The sequence below is a fragment of the Nanorana parkeri genome, unplaced genomic scaffold, assembly GCF_000935625.1.
Source record: "Nanorana parkeri isolate BGI_ZX_2015 unplaced genomic scaffold, ASM93562v1 scaffold114, whole genome shotgun sequence".
Lineage (NCBI taxonomy): Eukaryota > Metazoa > Chordata > Amphibia > Anura > Dicroglossidae > Nanorana > Nanorana parkeri.
This window is the reverse complement of record NW_017306382.1, coordinates 2,069,684-2,090,083: the sequence shown is the minus strand read 5'-3', so window position 1 is coordinate 2,090,083 and position 20,400 is coordinate 2,069,684. Positions and strand designations below refer to the sequence as shown.

Sequence of the window (20,400 nt, the reverse complement as noted above, 5' to 3'; positions counted from 1 at the left end):
GACGTCGATGTCCGTGACGTCACCAGATCTCCGACGGAAGACCCGGAAGCCGGCGGAGCCAAAGAACTTTGATCGATCAAAATAATTTTGATCGATCAAAAAAATTTACGATTAATCGAGGGATTAATCGTTAATTTCCACAGCCCTAATATATATATATATATACACACACACACACACGGTATATATATATACTGTATATATCTACAGGTCTGCTTCCAAGCAGATCCACTCTATATTTAAAATGTATAAATCTTTGGCTGTCTCATATGGACTGCTTGGCAGCGTATTGTGACAAACCAATCCCATTCTCTCAGCAGTGTGAGCTATAACAAGTCTTGTCCCAATATGTTTACCAAGTGGTGACATTTAACAGGACTGAAAAGTGATTAACGTACAACGATTCATTAGAAGGTTCTCGTAGCTCTTGCTCCTCTGAGGTCTGCAGACCCCCCCGAGGAATTCTCATCTTGCGCCTTGTTTCGCACTGCGTTCCCAGTCTGACGTCAGCCATGTACCCAAATACAATGCATGAACTTAAAGTGAACCTCTGTGTGGAAGCAACACAGAGTATCTCTAAACAGCAGCAGCGTCTATGCAGGACCCGAGAGCAACTAAACCCTGCGCACAGCATTCAGCGCTGGCCCAACAAAAGGCCTGGTTCACACCTAGGCAACAGTGCTTTTGCCTGTTTTAACGTGCGTTTGTGATGCACGTTTGAGCGTTTTTATGCACATACAGCAAAAAGCACGTTTTTGTGAGCAGATTGTAGCTCATTGATGTTAATGAGAAAAAAAACGCATAAAACATGCATAAAGACGCGCGAAAACACAGCAAACGGGCGTTTTCTAGCATTTTCTATTAAAGTCTATGGGGCCAAAACAAGCGGTAAAAAAAGCTCATGTACTTTTTCCAGCGACAGGCGTTTTGCTTATTGCGACAATACGCTCAGATGTGAACAGGGCCATAGAAATGAATGAGATCTTTTTGGGGGCAGATTTGTTTGAGCGTTTTTAGGGCATAAAACATGCTACAAAATGTAAGGTTACACACATCCCACCAATCCCACAATGCAATGCAGGTTCCTCAGGGACCTGTCCAGGAGATGTCTGCATGCTGCTACATGATAAAGAGGGAGGTGTCCCTATGTTGCAGGAGTGATTGCAAAACCTGCTGTGTTGATGATGGTAACCAATTGCATGATATGTGTCATTTTTTATTTTGCCCATGGTTCCACTTTAAATATAATAACGAAAGAAAACATGCACAGCCATGTAATCTGTAATGAACTGGTCACAATCAAGGGCAATTAAAATATAAACCCATGTATAAAAATATGTTGATACCAAAATACCGGTATCGGTGCATCCCTATTTTTTACCGAGTACAAGTAACGATAATATTTTTTTCGGTACTCGCCGACACCAATTACCGAAAGTCCCATTCAGGGAAGCGTGTAAAGATTCGCCACCCGGCTTCCTGATTAACAAGAAAGTCTGTCCCCTCTTACCTTGGTATGTCCAGCCTGTCACCCCAGGGGCCTCTCCAGCCAGAACGCGGCCTTCCTCCGGTACCCAGCCGGAGCCATCTGGCCAATCAGGAAGCCTGGCGCCGTGTAATAACGCGACGCCCTGCTTTCTGATTGGCCGGCTCCATGCTCCCTCGTCATGAAATGACGCCCTGCCAATCAGAATGCCGGGCGCTGCGTCATTACACGCTGCCCGGCTTCCTGATTGGCCCGGGAAGATGGCGCCATGCTCTCTCATCACAAGTGACGAGGGAGCATGGAGCCACTTCCTGGCTAAATAGGAATCCGGGCAGCTGATACAGGAAGTACTCGTGCTAGGCATCGGAGCATTTGGCCGAGTATGAGTACTTGCCCAAATACTCGTATCGGCACCGATATCGATACTAGTATCGATATCGGTGCATCCCTAGTAAAAAAAAATGCAAATGAAAAATAATGATTAGCAGATCCAGAAATAGAGACTAAAAGGAAGGTCTATGGGTCAGAGAATAGGAAGTCCACAGGCCAGTACAAACTCACCTTCTTTCTCAGGAATGGCCTCCTCGTCTGGTTTGTGGGAGGTGCAGCGATAACCTTTTTTCTTCAGCAGGTTACACAGGAAAATGCCCGTCAGGCCCATCATACAGAAGACGGGCACAATCGCCAGCACGGCATACTGAGTCCGGGAATCCTCCGGCACGCCTTTATGCGTGCTGTTCTGAGAGGCCTTATCTGCGTTACTGGCAGCCTCCAGTGTCCTAGGAGCTCGAGGCCGCAGCGTTCTCTCACCTGCAGCAAGCAAAAGAAATTGGAGGAAATAAATCTTTATTATCTGCCATCCTGGATCTGAGGAAATCGAATTAGGATCGTGGCCCTGATTAAAAAGTAATTCTGTTATAAATGGTATTCCGCATACAGACAATGGAGGAGTTTCTAATCATTCTGCAGCGTCTGGTCTCTGAAGAGCTGTAAGAAGCAGCTCCTTCAGTCTCAACACTGACTGATAATAAAAAAAGTATCTGAACCCAAAAAGGACAAAAATGAAATATATTGCTGTTTACTATTTCGTAAATCAACTGGTTGCATTATTTTTTTTCCCCCCAGACTTCTCCCTTACATGGTGATCCTGCCTGTAAAACTTTCTATCCCTAGTGACAACACCCTTACTATACTGTATCTATGGAGCAGCACTGTCACTCTAGGACAGGAATTGTGTTGGGACTACAGAACCCCCTCCCCCTTTTCATCTCCATTAAATATGGTGGTGGTGGGGCAGTTAATAGTTCTAATATACCCGACAACATTGTTTGAGATAAAACTGCAGAGAGCACAGGGCAGCGATGGATTTCCGGCAAGATTAACAGGTTAATTATTGCCTGTACTTATCAAGCCAAACTGAAGTGATTTTTCCCCCAATAAAACTGTCAAATGTTACTACTGTCCACCAAATAGGAATATTGCACTTAAAAACTGATGCCTGGTAAAGAGAGGAAGCTCCTGGCTTCCTATACATCTTGGATGCTCCAACAGTGAGACCATCCGGCCAGAAGTTCCACCTCTGTTCCTGTCCATCTAGGTGTTTAGGGCATTTCCATCTAGCCCTTCCCGTTATTCTCCAAATTGCAAAATACATTTAAAAAAAACTAAGGATGATTGTTGGAACCGATAAAATTGACATCTATGATACAGTTTTGATGCAAAGGTGTTCCTTGACATCCTGAACTGAATCAGCATATGGCTGTTTGATACGCAAATGAAGACCATCAAAGGTTTCTTGGGGCTGGGACGCTGATGAATGAAGATTTGCCGAACTGTCATCTCCTGGGGCAAGCTCGACCCCCTACTGGTATTTACTGCCCGCACTTGTGTCAGCAAGGAAGCATACATGCTGGGATGGGGACAGGGGCATATGACAGAACCTTCTTCCTATGTGATAATCTGCAGTAACCTAGCTCACCAGCAGGAACAATGGTAGCCTTGGTGACCTCTTGGACAAGACAAGTCTTTCTGGACTCTACAATCAAGAAGAATGATTCGCTGAGGCCTGCTGGAGAGGAGTGTTCTGAGCATAGAGAAAACCCCATGGCATGGGTGACAGAGAGAGAGAGAGAATGGTGTGGCCATCTGAAGTATCCTAACCTTAATTCCTGTCCCTATTCCCTTTATTGTAATTAGAACGTATGAATATCCCTATTCGTAAATAAACCCAACACTTATTTAAGATTCAGTTGTTCATCAGAAATGTAAGGACCCCCAAAGCAGAGCACATTCTACAATGATGGAACCCCTCATAATGGGTACAGAAGAGGTCTCACCAAAAGAGCCCCCCCGAAAGCAAGAAGAACCTGCCAGGTGGTGTCCCCAACATCCATCAAAGAATAAAATGTCCAGTTTGTGTGGACTGACCCTTTAAATACTCATGGCGTTAGGTTTGCTGCCATTCTGGAAGGTATGCTAGTTCCAGGGCAGCGCACACAGCTACAATCCCACCCTAGCACCAGCACTACCCCAGGAATCGAGTAATGGAAGGACCAGATGGAAGCCTTGACTGCGATATATATTCTGATCTCACATCCCGTGAACACTACCGGTATAGAAATGCTCACCTTCACATCCCACAGTGTCTGGAGGAGCCAGCCAGCACGCCACACAGAGGTTGGGACTTTTGGGTACGAGAGGGAAATGCCTGAAATGAGACAGAAAGGACGAGATTTAAAGACCATCCACATATTTTAGCAATATGCACCAACACTATGTGCCACCCCCGATGCTTCAGGTCTCCAGATCAGACCAAGAAAAAGCCATGCGAGCGAGGGCATGTTAAGACCTTTTTTCCCCCTATACAAACCTTTTTTTCAGATGTCTTCACTATGATCACATGACACACACGGTCCATTGTGCCTCAGCTCTAGTTAGGCTATAAAAGGACTATTGCAGAGGCAGGCAACCATGGCACTTCGCCTGTTGTGGAACTACAAGTCCCATTGTGCATGGCAAGACTGACAGCCACAAGCAGAACTCCCAGAAGCAAAAGGGAAGATGGGACTTGTTGTTTCAGCACAGCTTGAGGGCTGAGGTTGCCTATACCTGGACTACAGATTCACTTTAAATGCACCCCCCCCTGTAGTCTGAGCGCTACTGTACAGGGATTGCAATAAGCTGATAACAGGTCATATTCAGGTACTTGCACAAAAAAAATAAAAAAAGAAGATGTATTAAAAGGACTACAGAGCTGAATTCATTGTGTATTTTATATTTGCCTGAAGTCCTCTATAAAAAGGTATGAAGTCATCCTAAGCCCTCACTTGGGCCCTTACATCTATTCTCTCTTCCTGGCTCGGGATTCCCTATTCCCTCCCCCCCCGCTACTATGCTCCCTCCACATAATCTCTAAAAGATTGAACAACTAGCAATATGTGACCTTTGCCGCTACTGACCTTTAGGGTCGCTGATGTATTGAATTGCCGCACACCAATAAACAAGTCAAGTGCCAGGGACCTCAGTCTCCACACTAGTGCGAGGGCATCTATACAGCGGCAATCTTCTCACATTCCGCCTATGAGCGCAATGAAATGCACTACTCTTGATCACTCAGTGAGTTTACTACTGTACCAAAGTGGAATATTGCATAGATTGTTTATATGTTTCTATACGTACTGTATGTAACATCCGAAATTTTTAAATAAAGATTTTTTTTAAAAAAAGGTATGAAGTGAAATGGCCACAAATACAGGGTCGTTCAACATGCTACGCACATGTGCCTGGCAGTTAGAGGCGCAGTGATAACATTAAAAAAAAAAAAATCTGTGCCATAAGTCCAAAACCACATAGGACCAGCTCTGTCCATGAAATCGTTCTGGTTACACACCTTGGTATACAGTCCCCACAAACAGCATCTGCACTGGGTGTCCCGGCTCTCAGATGTACCCTCTTTTTCTGGTCGCACTGTGTGTACATACTGCAGGGGCTCAATCCATAACGACTGGAGAACGTGCCAGGGGCGCAGGGCCTGCATGCAACCTTGGAGCCGACACCGAATCCACACGACTGCAGAGTTCAAAATAAAGGTTTATTGTCAGGAGCCAGGCACTGACAGAGCATGCAATTGTGTTTGTTTACCAGAAATAGAATATTATGAATAAATAATATATAATAATAAATAATAATAATATTATGATAACAATAATTATAAGTTTTGCATTTAAAGGAAAAAAGGGGACCAGCCGTGCAACAAATACTCTAAATCACGGACTGTGAACAGGTAAATTAGTGGATCAGAGACAGAATCATCATGACAGCCAAGCAACTACAATTATTTAGAAGGTGATTCGCAATGGCTACCCACATAACTCTCCCCTGATTGGCCCCCTTCATAGTAAGCCTGCCATAAGCAAAAGATGGGGGTTGCAACTGCTGACCTACTGAAAATGTAAGTCGTTTGGCTCTTATTCTGTCCCATTGCCTTTAAACACTCTCCAAGTATTCTCTGAAAGAATAACCCAAAAAAGCATTTCATATATTCCAGGCTACCAATCCTTAAAAAGGTGGCGGCTGCATTCGTTGGCAATGCTCACTGTGCTGTATCATTAACCTCTTTTGCATAACATAGGGGGGAGTTCTGTAGTCCACAGACAGAACTTGGAACAATGCAACAATTAAGACCACAGAAAAGGCAGTGAGCAGAGAAAGTTATCAGCTCACAAGATTTCTGGCAGGATCAAATACATTTTTTTTAATTTTTATTATAATTAATTGTTTACTCACTTCTAGATCAGATACAACAAAACACCTTGTTTATATACTAAAAGGAAGCATAAAATACATTTATTTAGGGTTTACAAGCAAAAAAAAAAAAAAAAGTATACTCCTGCAACTCTGCTAAAGTCCATAAGTACACTCTGTTTTTTCAATGTTCTATACCTCACCACAGCCAAACAGAGCAGGGTTCCCAGGGTGCTCCAACATTGACTCTTGCCATGCACCGGGCCATTCAGAAAATAACGACTGTGCAGTCTCCAATGCCCTGAACCGCCCACAATGCTTGCGGCAGCCAGAGACCATGTGGTCCAGACTGGCTCGGCTTTAGTAGGGGAGCTTAGGAATATTGTTGTTATATTTATGGCAAAAATATACTTTGTCACCCGAAATAATTCCACAATGCTGGCGTGTGCTCTATTGCTTTACGTAATGTGTGAATTTTAAATGACAGATCCAATTAAAATGCCAGGTTTTTTTTTTTTATATTTGGCTCTTGTGTCCCTTCTATGAAAGGTGTATAAATGCAATCTGAAGCATTCCAGAAAAGCTGCAGTGTGACATGCAGGTAGGACAAGTCCATTGTACTATAGAGAATGGGGCAGAAGATTATTACCCCATCTGGCTCCTTTCCGGGCAGACACTTTGTGCAAGGCATACACTGACCGCTGTCATCCATGTACTCCGTTTTGCCGCACACCACTTCCTCCTGGCATAATCCTTCCCAGACCTGAACCTGCGGAAGACAAAAATGTATTCTCGTTACATTTACTGCTAGTATGCCGCCGTAAACCAAAAAGATAAAGACCGACGCCAACCAAAACTCATTTGTTTTCCACAGAGTTGGTTGGAGCCCATGTCAGGTTTTTATTGCCATCTATGTCCATATGGTGGGCGCTTCCTTTAAGGACAGGAAGTGATGGGAAACATCTCCCAAAAGGTCCATAGACAAAAACATATTTACCGTATATAGTTTGGAAAGAATAGAACGTTTGACAGTGTATGCAATGCTGTCTTTGCCCGTCTCGGTGACCACCATTTTTTGTCCTGGTGTAAAATGGGATAGGAAGTGAGGTAAAATCACCCCAATGGGAGACAAACATATAAACCTGACATCGAGCTTCTCCATTCAATCCAAAATGAAAAAAGCTAAAAAGGAGGTGAAGTTCAGAGCAACTGCACCATGGGAAGTGGAGGGCAAAGGACTAGTCCGTTGTATTACCTTTGGTCAACCTGCAGCTGATCTTTTCCCCCATTACCATGACTTGTTCTGCACTGTGTCACTGTATGGAGGCGGCCATCTTGGTAGAAGCAAGGCTTTGCTTCCTCATGTCAAGAGCCTCCAGCAACGACAAGTAATCAGCACAGTAGTGACATCACCAAATCTCACTCCAAACCTCAAACTAGCAGTCAGAGGCAGCAGTACCTTAGATCTCATACTGCAGATATACAGCTATGAGCAGGGCTGGACAAATCCTAGTATACACTTCCCTTTCTTTCTGCCTGCAACGCCAACCCTGTTGATAGGAAATATATTTTTCATATATTGTTCATCCCCCAAGATGCTCAGTGGTTCCTCCCACCTCCAGTGCCAATATAGCACGTGGTAGTTACCTACAGGGCCAGCAGGAGGAACCACTGACACGCAAGTTCCACATTTCTAGCATTCAGCACCGCAGCAGAGGGGAGTATTTACAAAGTACTGTATATTATGCAATGTTAAAACCAGGAGTAGGTTTGGAAATACAGACAGCTGAAGTTGTATGCAAATCTCAACCTACGCATTTCACGCCACCCTTCCTGCCTCCTAAGCCACCCTATTGGTCAACCAGGACGCTGATGACTTTAGAAGACCAACAGGGAGATGCCAAGCTTTACTTTTACAGGAAGACTTCTGTTTAAAAGGAGAACTATGGGGTTAGGGCTTTTCCCCATAGTTCTCCTAAGGGTAACAGGAGGACACAAACTAGCGTCCTCCCGTCACCCTAAGCTCAGTATACCGCAAGCTACAGCTCCCGGTATACTGAGACGCCGCAGCTGAAACGGATCCCGACAATTATGTCTGGATCCGCCCAGCTGCGTGACTGACAGCTGGCTCTGCCTATCTAGAGGCAGAGCCAGCTGTACCTGCCCCTCCCCCGTCCGTTCCGCCAGTCAGCGCTGGAGTATCCGAGCGGAGAGGGGGGAATCCAGTCCCTCCCATCACAGCTCTCTGCCGACACAGGATCGAGAAGTGAGCGAACGCCGGTATGTGTTCGCTCACTTCTCGATCTACTGAGCCGACCTGTGACAGTCCATGGTCACATGTCGGCTAGAACTATGAGGTGAGTGAAAAGCACTCACCTCATAGTGCTCCTTTAACTTCAGCGGTCTCTTGGCACGTATTCACAGGAGGTGTGAAGTTTTCCCATATGGATGTAGTTCGCTTTCCAGTGAAGACAAAGAAATACGGTTTTGCAAAACCCGACAGTGATGATCTAGGTCAGTTTCCAGAACCAGACATAACAGAAGCTTCATCTTCTATACACCATAACAATTTCAATTATAGAAGCCGCTTTGAGAGGCAATAAATCTTCCGGCTCAGAAGGTGAACTCAATTAGTGAAAGAACATTGGAGCAATACAAAAAGTGGAATATCCCGTCCTGAGATGCTTAACTCCCTCTCAGCTCATCAGGCCCCAGACTTTATTACTCAAATGGAAACATGTCAGCTCTGACCTTGTGTAAGTAAACACATCAGCGACCTGTAAATATGAAGCATCTGCGTTGCTCACCTCAGACTTAAAGACTATCAGAAAGGAATCATTTGATTGGTGGATGTGGGCAACAGACAGCCCCCTGATGAACCATAAACACGGGGCATCTCCCAGAAACTGAAGGCCCTATAGCTGCGTGACCTCTAACAGATCGCTAAAGTTCTGGGACCTGCCATTTTCTCATCTGACAGAGGTGCATATCCGGTCCATTCATCTCTCCCTTCTGCATAGAAGATGGGAAGATTGAGCACCCTGATTAGAGCAGAGATTTACCAACAGGTATACATTAGGGATGCACCAATACTGTTTTTCAGCATCAAGTACCGATTTTTTTTTTTACTACTCGCCGATACTGAATACTGATACTAGAAGTCCCATTAAGGATGCCGAGCGGCGTGTAATGACTCGCCACCCGGCTTCCTGATTAGCCGTCTCCATGCTCCCTTGAGGAAGCATGGAGCCGGTTTTCTGGCTAATCAGGAAGCCAGGGGGGGGGGCGGGTAACGACTCGCTGCCTGGCTTTATGATTGGCCAACTTCCTGACCAATCAGGAAACCGAGTGGCGAGTCTTTACACGGCGCCCAGCTGGAATCGGTAAGTTACAATATATAACACTTTTGCTTTTGGGTTTAGATAGTCTATCTCAGTCCACGGATGAGGTGGCTGTGTTAGTTTTATTTTCAGTTCCAGTCCTACGGTGGCTGTGCTCACTCTTTCACCATCGAAGGAGGGAGCCATGCTGGTCACTGAGGCTGGACTAGTAATATTTCTGCCTTTGTTCATCTCCATTACAGAAGTTTAGAGATTAGTAGACAGATTAGTATTATTTTCTTTACTTGCTGAAAATGCTCTTAGCATTAAAACAAAAACGAATGCAGCCGCCCCATCTAAGGACTGGTAAGCTGCAATATAGGACATGTTTGTTCTGAGGTTTCGTTATCCTTTAAGGAGCGCTGCTTAAAATAGTCTACAGCCAATAATTGAGCACACAAATGGTCAATATGCTGCCTGGGCAACCTGGACAAAATGGGATTACATCATTCTCCATCCTGTATTAATGGCTTGGACAGAAGGTTGTGAGGGAATTCAAGGGAACATTACCTTTCTAAGGGGATCAACATCTTTTTGGTCCAAGATCAAGCTAACTGGGATGGGGGCGCATATGGCAGTGTACTATGCTGTAGCGTAGCTCATCTGGAAGTGGCCATGGCTCAGTGGGCCTGGTTTAGTCATAATTACATTGTACACACAGAAAAACAGAGCCAGGTCTTCATTTTCATTTGTAACTCCTTATCCTCTTATTGCACAAATTAGATTTTTTATAATATCTCCCTTTACTAAACTGTACAAAAATCAAAGGTTATGTAGTTTTATGGTGGTGGTGGGAGGGGGGGGGGCGGATGTTTAAGCTGAAAGTTTTTTTTATGTGCACGTTACTAAAGTAGGGGTAAGCAACCCTGGCACTCCACCTATAGTGAGACTACAAGTCCCATGGGGCATTGCACGACTGGCAGCCATAGGCATGACTCCAAGAGGAAGCAGCATGTTGAGATTCGTAGTTTTACCAGAAGTGGAATGCCAAGGCCGCCTACCCAGGAAAATGTATTGCAACATTGTAAAAATATAATAATGAATGATGGCTAAAAAGCTGAAGCTCCAGAATCAGGGCCGGTTCACACCATATTAGTGCCCGAAACGCACTGGCTCGCATAATTAAAAAAGTCTAAAAACACCAATTTTTTTTAGCTAGTGGAATAAAGTTTGCAAAAGTTTTTCATTTTTTACTCCCATCCCCCCAGGTATTTTCTTTCTCATCTCCAGTCTAACGAGCACCAACGGGAGCTTTACCGGCACGGACCTGCCAATCTATCCCCCGCCTGTGTAATTGCAGATGTAAAAGTATGCAGGAGGACGTGTCACAAGAGAACTCTCTGTCCCAGCACGTTTTGGCCCAGCTCAGCGGAAAATGTGCATTGTAGATTCAGCGTTTCCTCTGTGCTGTGCGGATATATTAAAGAAAGGACACGGGAGGGGAGACCAGAAGTCTCAATCGCAGCGCTGCACAGGCACCTGACTGCAGAGCAGACTCAAGGACACGATTCACCTTCACGCTGTGCGTCAGTCTGTCAGAGGCGGCTGCGCCGACGTCATTACTCCCTTCACATCATCCATTAGGATCTCCTCGTGCTGCAGCTAGGCCAGCTCATTGATTTCTATTTATACTCTGACAAAGTCCTTACAGATATGCATGAGCATGAAACGCATACAGGAAAAATGGTGCATTGTGCCGTAATCCACAGCAGCCAATCAGATGGCAGTTTAGTGGAATATTAAAAAGTACAATCCAGTCTAAAATTAAAAACTGGACCTTGGAATGGATACAGGGAATTCCATCTATTCAGGCATTGCTGTAATGTACTGGGACCACCTCAATCCCTTTCGTCTGTAATCTGGGGATCTGATACGTGTTGTTAGGCTGCGGAATCTGTGCCACGTCTTGCATACAGAAAGCCCGATTTATCAAAACATCAGTACGAAAAAGTTTCTCATGGCCGCCAATCACAAAAAAACCTCCCTACAGAATAGGCAGCCACTGGTACCCACATGTGAGGAGCTCTCTGGAATCAGGCTGCAGTGCATAGTGATGGAAGCTGCATATGAAGTTTTTGCAGCAGGGCTAAATGTAGAAAACAACTACCCGCACGGCGCCCGGAACTGCATCCTGGGCTTTGAGAAACAGGAATTCCGCATCCCTGCTGCCCCTCTACTTCCTGCTGCGTAAAGGCCTGGCCTTGTGGGAAATCCAGCCCTGTCTACACCCATCGATTCCAGCAACCTCACCGTCGACACACACATTCCAGCAGTCACTTCCTGTCTACATGCACTCATTCCAGCAACCTCAGCTACTTCCTGTCTACATGCACTCATTCCAGCAACCTCAGCTACTTCCTGTCTACATGCACTCATTCCAGCAACCTCAGCTACTTCCTGTCTACATGCACTCATTCCAGCAACCTCAGCTACTTCCTGTCTACATGTACTGATTCCAGTGTTGGCCGCACATCATTCTCCTGGACCCATGTACAGTCCAGGAAAATCAAAAGCCTTTATCTGCATACTTTTTATGCTGCAGTTTGGGCTCCCCTACAGGGTTATTAAATCAAGAAGTGCAAGGACTAAACTATCAAGTGCTTTATAGGACTAAGTGACCGCTAAGCCACCTTGTATTGCCATGACCCCCAGAAAACGGATTTCTGAATGACATTTAGCATGCTCAACGCAGTCCGGTCTCTTTCAGCCACTTCCTGTCTACATGCGTTCATTCCAGGGTTGGCTGGACATTATAGCTCTGGACCGCCATCCTGATGGTGACAACGGTGAACCCTGTCTGCTCAATGTGTGTTGGCACAAGAGATGCTTATGACAATGTGTGACAATGCAGAAGAGACAGTTGTCGTCCCGTAGCAGAAGAACCTTTCAAGTAGGATCACCAGATATTACTTTGAGGAAAGATTCAGAATTACGACGCGTGCACTGCGCTCACATTTGCAGTAGGAGAATTATATGATACCGCTCCCTTTCTTGTACGTGAACTTTCACAAGTGCGTCATTTTAAAAGCCCAGTAACTAAATGTTTACACATCACAGTGATGGGGAGAGATCCGCAGAGACCAGCTAGAGTCCCAGCTACCTATTTACTAAACACTCGCATGGCACGGGTCCAGAGGACATTCCCAGAGTCCTTGACCCGAATACATTTAATGCTGCACGGAGAACGATCACTGAGTGAGATTCACCAACAGTCCTGCAAAATATAAATTCGAAAAATCATCCCCAGATTATGGACATTGAAATATCGACATATTCTAAGCACGAGAAGAACGAGGATAGTGGGTATAGGGGAGTGGAGAATGAGGGTGATTAAATACACAAATTTATAAGGAGTACATTGGTCTAGGGGGTAAGGGTCACCGGGTTTAGTACATAGAATTTGTAGGTGGAGATATAATGAAGGAATAAATGAGTCATGTATAAAGGTTAAATCAAATTGGATAGTATCACAGAGGGTGTGGATTATATTAAAAGGAGAACTATGAGGTGAGTGCTTTTCACTCACCTCATAGTTCTAGCCAACCTGTGACAATGAGACTGTCACAGCTGAACCTGCACATCCATGTAGGACCAGGTGCATGCACTTGGACGCAGACTGTCTGTGTCCCTCCTGGAAACAGGTCTCTTCATGGACCTGCATGGTTTACAGATGTGCATGCCCATGTGAATGAGGCGTGAAGATGAATTTATCCACAATGTCTGCAGCTACAGAGGTTAACGCCATTGTGGGTGTTGTTGACACCATTGCTTTTAAAGCTTGTTCACAATATATAAAAATACTTGAATATGTTAACTTTAAAAAGTAGAACCAACCTCCCAGGAAAAAAAAAAGTGTGAAAATAAGCAGGAAAAAAAAAAATAACATTTTTGGTCTAATCCGCAGCGTGCACATGGAAACATCTACAACCGTCAGCCATGAGGCACCTCAAATGGTAAGGTCATCGCATACCATCACCATACCACTATCTGAGCTGTGAGGATAAAGACTCCTTGAAATTTGACAAGCGTGAATGGCCAAACCGGACACAGATTCCTCAGTATATGGTGTGGCCAACGCCTTAATAATATTGTAATCACTAGGGATGCACGGATACTGGTTTTTCGGTATCAAATACCGATATTTTGCTTTCGGTACTCACTGATGAGTACCAATACCGGTGCTTCCGCTGGCATGGAGTTGGCTGGCTTGGTTGTGATTTGGCGCAGAAACCAGCTTCCCAGCCAATCAGCACTGAGTCGGCTTCCCGGCCAACCAGGAAGCCGGGTGGCAAATAATGACCCGGCTTCCTGGTTGGCCGGGAAGCCAGCTTCATGTTCCCCTATGACACTGCCAGTCAGAGGAAATCTTCCTCTGACCAGAAGTGCCGGTATCCGAGTATTGGCCCAAATACTCGGTATCGGTGCATCCTTTGTAATCACAGCCTTGGCTACTTCTAGCAAGAGGAGTCCCAGTCGGCCACAGACGGCCATAACACTGGCAGGAGTGTTTGCTCCTGAGGCGAGCCATGCAAAAACACCCGGCTAGGGTGAAGTAACCAGGAACTAGTTTACTCACCAGTAACAGGCAAGAGACCAATGCCTGGCAAGCGTTCCTCATCGTGACTTGTAGGGTCGAGTGTTTTGCTGGGAATGATCTGTAGAAAGAAGAAGACAACAGAAATGTCAATTGGAATCCAACAGTTTATAGGTGTGCTGTCTGTGGGGAGATTTCCCTTTACTTCCAGTTCCAGATACAAAACAGGAAGTAAGAGGAAATGCCCCTTAATATACCCGTCCTTGAACAGGTGACCCCATTTGAAGATCCTTCCTCTGTTCCTGTGAAAAGCAGAACATTGAAAAATTGACCATCACTTCCTGTTCTGGTGACAATGGTCACCAGGATAAAGAGCGGTAAATCTCCCCTAGCAGGGACACAGCAGTAAAATCCAGATAGAGGTTCTGACCTCTAGCACTTAGTTAGCACTTCTGCCTTGCAGCACTGGGGACCCCAGTTTGAATCCCAACCAGGACACCATCTGCACGGAGTTTGCAGGATCTCTGTGCTGGCTTGTGTTTCCTCCAGGCATGCTGGAAGGTAAAACCTGCACTTGCTACGCAGGAAATATCTCCTACAGCTACCAACACTTTTCCTTTAAGATGAAGCAAGATAATTGGCTGCAATGCAGCACAGCTACGCTCCCCCTGAATGCACCAGCAGACGGAAGTTCCATCACGGGGCAATGAGTGACAGGTCTTCTTCCCCTGGAATGCACCACACAGAAGTGACAGATCTAGATCAGTAATAATGCTCCAGTGATGACAACATCAGTGGGAGGCCTCTGTGGGTATCATACTGCAGTCCGTTTCATTACACTCATCAGAGGCTCCGGCGTCCCTCCTCGCTGCACCTCAATAGCCCCCGGGTCACAATGCGGACGGCTCACGACTCTGACATTCAGCTATTTATAAAAGGCTCCTCGTGCCATCCAATTAGAATTCTATTACGAGACACAGCGCAAACGCTGAACGCATCACAAAGTGTAACACAGCGTGGGAGAAACCGCCATCACCCTCCACCCCCTAAAGAAAGGGAATTAAAGTGGAACGGTCATTTTATGTGCATAAGAAAGACAAACCCGACAGGTCACTTTATACAGCAAAATGGATATTGTTCCAGGAAAATAACAACTTTTATAATAAAAAGCCAACCCAGAGCTCCAGGGACTTTGCCTAGGCCGAGATCATTATTCTGCTGCAGGCAGGAGGAAGCATTTCCTCAGTCTCCTCTCCCCCAGTGATCAGTCTGTTGCAAGCAGGAGGAGCATTTCCTCAGTCTCCTTCCCCAGTGATCAGTCTGTTGCAAGCAGGAGGAGCATTTCCTCAGTCTCCTTCCCCAGTGATCAGTCTGTTGCAAGCAGGAGGAGCATTTCCTCAGTCTCCTTCCCCAGTGATCAGTCTGTTGCAAGCAGGAGGAGCATTTCCTCAGTCTCCTTCCCCAGTGATCAGTCTGTTGCAAGCAGGAGGAGCATTTCCTCAGTCTCCTTCCCCAGTGATCAGTCTGTTGCAAGCAGGAGGAGCATTTCCTCAGTCTCCTTCCCCAGTGATCAGTCTGTTGCAAGCAGGAGGAGCATTTCCTCAGTCTCCTTCCCCAGTGATCAGTCTGTTGCAAGCAGGAGGAGCATTTCCTCAGTCTCCTTCCCCAGTGATCAGTCTGTTGCAAGCAGGAGGAGCATTTCCTCAGTCTCCTTCCCCAGTGATCAGTCTGTTGCAAGCAGGAGGAGCATTTCCTCAGTCTCCTTCCCCAGTGATCAGTCTGTTGCAAGCAGGAGGAGCATTTCCTCAGTCTCCTTCCCCAGTGATCAGTCTGTTGCAAGCAGGAGGAGCATTTCCTCAGTCTCCTTCCCCAGTGATCAGTCTGTTGCAAGCAGGAGGAGCATTTCCTCAGTCTCCTTCCCCAGTGATCAGTCTGTTGCAAGCAGGAGGAGCATTTCCTCAGTCTCCTTCCCCAGTGATCAGTCTGTTGCAAGCAGGAGGAGCATTTCCTCAGTCTCCTTCCCCAGTGATCAGTCTGTTGCAAGCAGGAGGAGCATTTCCTCAGTCTCCTTCCCCAGTGATCAGTCTGTTGCAAGCAGGAGGAGCATTTCCTCAGTCTCCTTCCCCAGTGATCAGTCTGTTGCAAGCAGGAGGAGCATTTCCTCAGTCTCCTTCCCCAGTGATCAGTCTGTTGCAAGCAGGAGGAGCATTTCCTCAGTCTCCTTCCCCAGTGATCAGTCTGTTGCAAGCAGGAGGAGCATTTCCTCAGTCTCCTTCCCCAGTGATCAGTCTGTTGCAAGCAGGAGGAGCATTTCCTCAGTCTCCTTCCCCAGTGATCAGTCTGTTGCAAGCAGGAGGAGCATTTCCTCAGTCTCCTTCCCCAGTGATCAGTCTGTTGCAAGCAGGAGGAGCATTTCCTCAGTCTCCTTCCCCAGTGATCAGTCTGTTGCAAGCAGGAGGAGCATTTCCTCAGTCTCCTTCCCCAGTGATCAGTCTGTTGCAAGCAGGAGGAGCATTTCCTCAGTCTCCTTCCCCAGTGATCAGTCTGTTGCAAGCAGGAGGAGCATTTCCTCAGTCTCCTTCCCCAGTGATCAGTCTGTTGCAAGCAGGAGGAGCATTTCCTCAGTCTCCTTCCCCAGTGATCAGTCTGTTGCAAGCAGGAGGAGCATTTCCTCAGTCTCCTTCCCCAGTGATCAGTCTGTTGCAAGCAGGAGGAGCATTTCCTCAGTCTCCACTACCCCAGTGATACGGCTGCTGCAGGCAGGAGGAAGCATTTCCTCAGTCTCCACTCCCCCAGTGATCAGTCTGTTGCAAGCAGGAGGAGCATTTCCTCAGTCTCCACTACCCCAGTGATCAGTCTGCTGCAGGCAGGAGGAAGCGTTTCCTCAGTCTCCCCGCCCCCAGTGATCAGTCTGCAACACTATCTTTGTAGTTACAAGGAGAGAGGCTGATCTGTGTCCAACATTTGTGAACATCGCTGGGAGCTGAACAGGCACCAGGATTTACACGATTGTGTGATCTCTGAGCCGGCATCGGAGTCCAAGAAGCAGATGTTGACCCTGAATGATGCCTAAAAAAAAGATGGCTCTGGCTTTCTAGGGAGAAAAGCAGATGAAGTCATTGTCAGAGGGAGTCATGTGATCTTGGCGCGAGGTAATAAATACCTGGAAGTGTTACACGTATGCAATAATGACAATGCGTGTACTTTGTTTTTTAACCTTTTTGGATAGAATAAGAAAGAGGTTCTAACCTGCCAGGCTTTACCGTTATCTGCGGCTCTGCTAGAGATTCCTCCAAACTTTGTTCCAGGGACATTGTTGTACCAGACAGGAAGCAAGGGACAATGATGTCCGTTATAATAAAGTTACATATGAAGGATTCTATGGTGTGCCGCCAGCTCCTCTCTAGAATCACAGACACTGTGGGATGAGGATGACCCCCTGCCTGGGTTTGGCATCTGACCATCCTAGCAGGTGACCCGGCACAAAGGGAGCGGCCGAGAATCTTTTCATGAAACAAAGCCGGTAAGACGTTCCGGGATTTTTTTTTTTAACCTAAAAAGTATTTTGTACTTCTGTTTGTTGCTGTTAGAGAGACTTCCCTTCACTTCCTGTCCTGGGAACAATCATTTTACCAGACAGGAAGCAGCGGAGCCATCTAAGACTAGAGTTTTAATCCTTCTCCACTCCGTCCAAAACTTAAATGTTGCGACTAGAGATACATTTCAGCATGAAGAATGAGAGGCCATGCTAGGCCCAAACTTAAACTCGCACCGCCGCCCTTGCCAACTAGACGCCCTCCTAATGATTAAAGTGACACTAAACTCCGGAGTTAAAAGGAGAACTATGAGGTGAGTGATTTTCACTCATCCTCATAGTTCGAGCCGACGTGTGACAATGAGACTGTCACCTGTCGACCGCATCGATCGGGAAGTGAGCGAACACATACCGTCGCTCGCTCACTTCTCGATCATCTCACTGCAGAGAGCCGTGACTTACAGTCACGGCTCCCTGCAGGGATACCCCCCCCCCCAGCGCTGACTGGCGGAAGGGACGGGGGAGGGGGCGGGTACTGCTGGCTTTGCCTCTAGATAGGCAGATCCAGCTGTCACTCATGCAGCTGGGTGGATCTCGACAGCATTGTCGGGATCCGTCCCGGCTGCAGCGGTCTCAGTATACTGCGAGCTGTCGCTCCCTATATACTGAGCCTTTGGTCACGGAAGGACGCTAGTATATGTCCTCCCGTGATCCTTAGGAAAACTATGGGGAAAACACTTACCCCATAGTTCTCCTTTAAATCTTAAAAATACATTCAAGTACCTTCACTATTAATAAAAATGTTTCTTATTTGTGTATCACTCGGCTCCAAGCTCACTACCGTGATGGACTACAATCTCAGTACAAATTAGTAAACTAAACGTGAGATTGTAGTCCATCACAGAAGTGAGCTTGGAGCGGTGACTACTTTACATCACACACAGGGACAATGGGGAACACAAGTAGCCCCCCTCCAGAAGGAAGGACAGTGTCAGCACCAATTCAGAGATGATTTGAGGATCTACAGCCGAGTGATACACAAAAAAATATACATTTTTGTTAATCGTTAAAGTGACATTAAAGTCAAAAAATGTTTTCCCTCCCCCCAATGTTAGTGTAAGGACTTACCTTAAATGATGTTTCTTAATCTGATCTTCTTTCTTGTCCTTTTCATCTGTCCCTCCAGTGCTGACTCCTCTGTGCTTGCTGGCACTTCCTGTCCCGTGATGTCTGCATGCGGGTGCACGCGTCCATAGACTTACCTTGCGTCTCTCCTCGCGTCCCGGCCGAAAATGTGAACTGCGCATGCGCGCGCCCCAAGATGCTTTGCGGCCGCCCGAGAATGTAAAAATTTTCAGATGGGAGCGCGCGGGGAAGACACAGGTGAGTATTAACCCTTTTCAAAGCGGGTTTTTTTTGGGGTTTTTTTACACTTTTTGCTTATATCTACTGCTTGCCTGCCTTATATATGGGCAAAACACGGGAGGGTTTAATAACACTTTAAGGTAGTTGGGTGTCACTTTAACGTTGCTATCCTAATACATTGGCTAATCATATCTGCTACAGTTAAAGCTTGCGGTGTGTCCACCTCCGCTGACCCCCCCCCCCTTGACTATAGAAGTGGGTTTGATTTTTAAAGGCACTAATGGAGTTCTCCGTAAACACAGTAATAGATCCCAACCGTCCTCTGGGAGACGCACACGTCCGACCTACAGATGCTAAATTAAGCAGTCAGTGGTGAGCTATATATAGACAAGAACGGCAAGGAATTTCTGCTGTGTCATCACCTGAAAGACCGAGAGAGCTCAGGAATGAGAACCGGCACTCGAGTCATTATTACACTGCAGAGGATGCTTCTTCCTACTACACGGGGACGAAAGGGACAGGATGGGCCACCTATATTATCCATACAGCAAGGGGACCACCAATCCCTACTGTACAGGGACAAGATGGGCCACCTATATTATCCATACAGCAAGGAGACCACCAATCCCTACTGTACAGGGACAAGATGGGCCACCTATATTATCCATACAGCAAGGAGACCACCAATCCCTACTGTACAGGGACAAGATGGGCCACCTATATTATCCATACAGCAAGGAGACCACCAATCCCTACTGTACAGGGACAAGATGGGCCACCTATATTATCCATACAGCAAGGAGACCACCAATCCCTACTGTACAGGGACAAGATGGGCCACCTATATTATCCATACAGCAAGGAGACCACCAATCCCTACTGTACAGGGACAAGATGGGCCACCTATATTATCCATACAGCAAGGAGACCACCAATCCCTACTGTACAGGGACAAGATGGGCCACCTATATTATCCATACAGCAAGGAGACCACCAATCCCTACTGTACAGGGACAAGATGGGCCACCTATATTATCCATACAGCAAGGAGACCACCAATCCCTACTGTACAGGGACAAGATGGGCCACCTATATTATCCATACAGCAAGGAGACCACCAATCCCTACTGTACAGGGACAAGATGGGCCACCTATATTATCCATACAGCAAGGAGACCACCAATCCCTACTGTACAGGGACAAGATGGGCCACCTATATTATCCATACAGCAAGGAGACCACCAATCCCTACTGTACAGGGACAAGATGGGCCACCTATATTATCCATACAGCAAGGAGACCACCAATCCCTACTGTACAGGGACAAGATGGGCCACCTATATTATCCATACAGCAA

General features: G+C 46.3%; 1 protein-coding gene across 2 annotated transcripts in view; it reads right to left on the bottom strand.

Annotated features, from left to right (window-relative positions):
• Nucleotides 1–20,400, bottom strand: part of RELT (RELT tumor necrosis factor receptor) — a 54,515-nt gene that overhangs the window by 13,684 nt on the left and 20,431 nt on the right. The window contains exons 2-6 of one of the 2 annotated variants that reach the window (XM_018553251.1): nt 14,186–14,264; nt 6,879–6,998; nt 5,376–5,554; nt 4,114–4,193; nt 2,048–2,296 (exon numbers count right to left, since the gene is read on the bottom strand). In XM_018553251.1, coding sequence (XP_018408753.1) covers nt 2,048–2,296; nt 4,114–4,193; nt 5,376–5,554; nt 6,879–6,998; nt 14,186–14,227 — 670 coding nt within the window. In that variant the 5' untranslated portion in view covers nt 14,228–14,264. Of the gene's footprint in view, nt 1–2,047; nt 2,297–4,113; nt 4,194–5,375; nt 5,555–6,878; nt 6,999–14,185; nt 14,270–20,400 lie in introns of those variants that run through there. The other variant, XM_018553253.1, reaches the window with a different exon arrangement.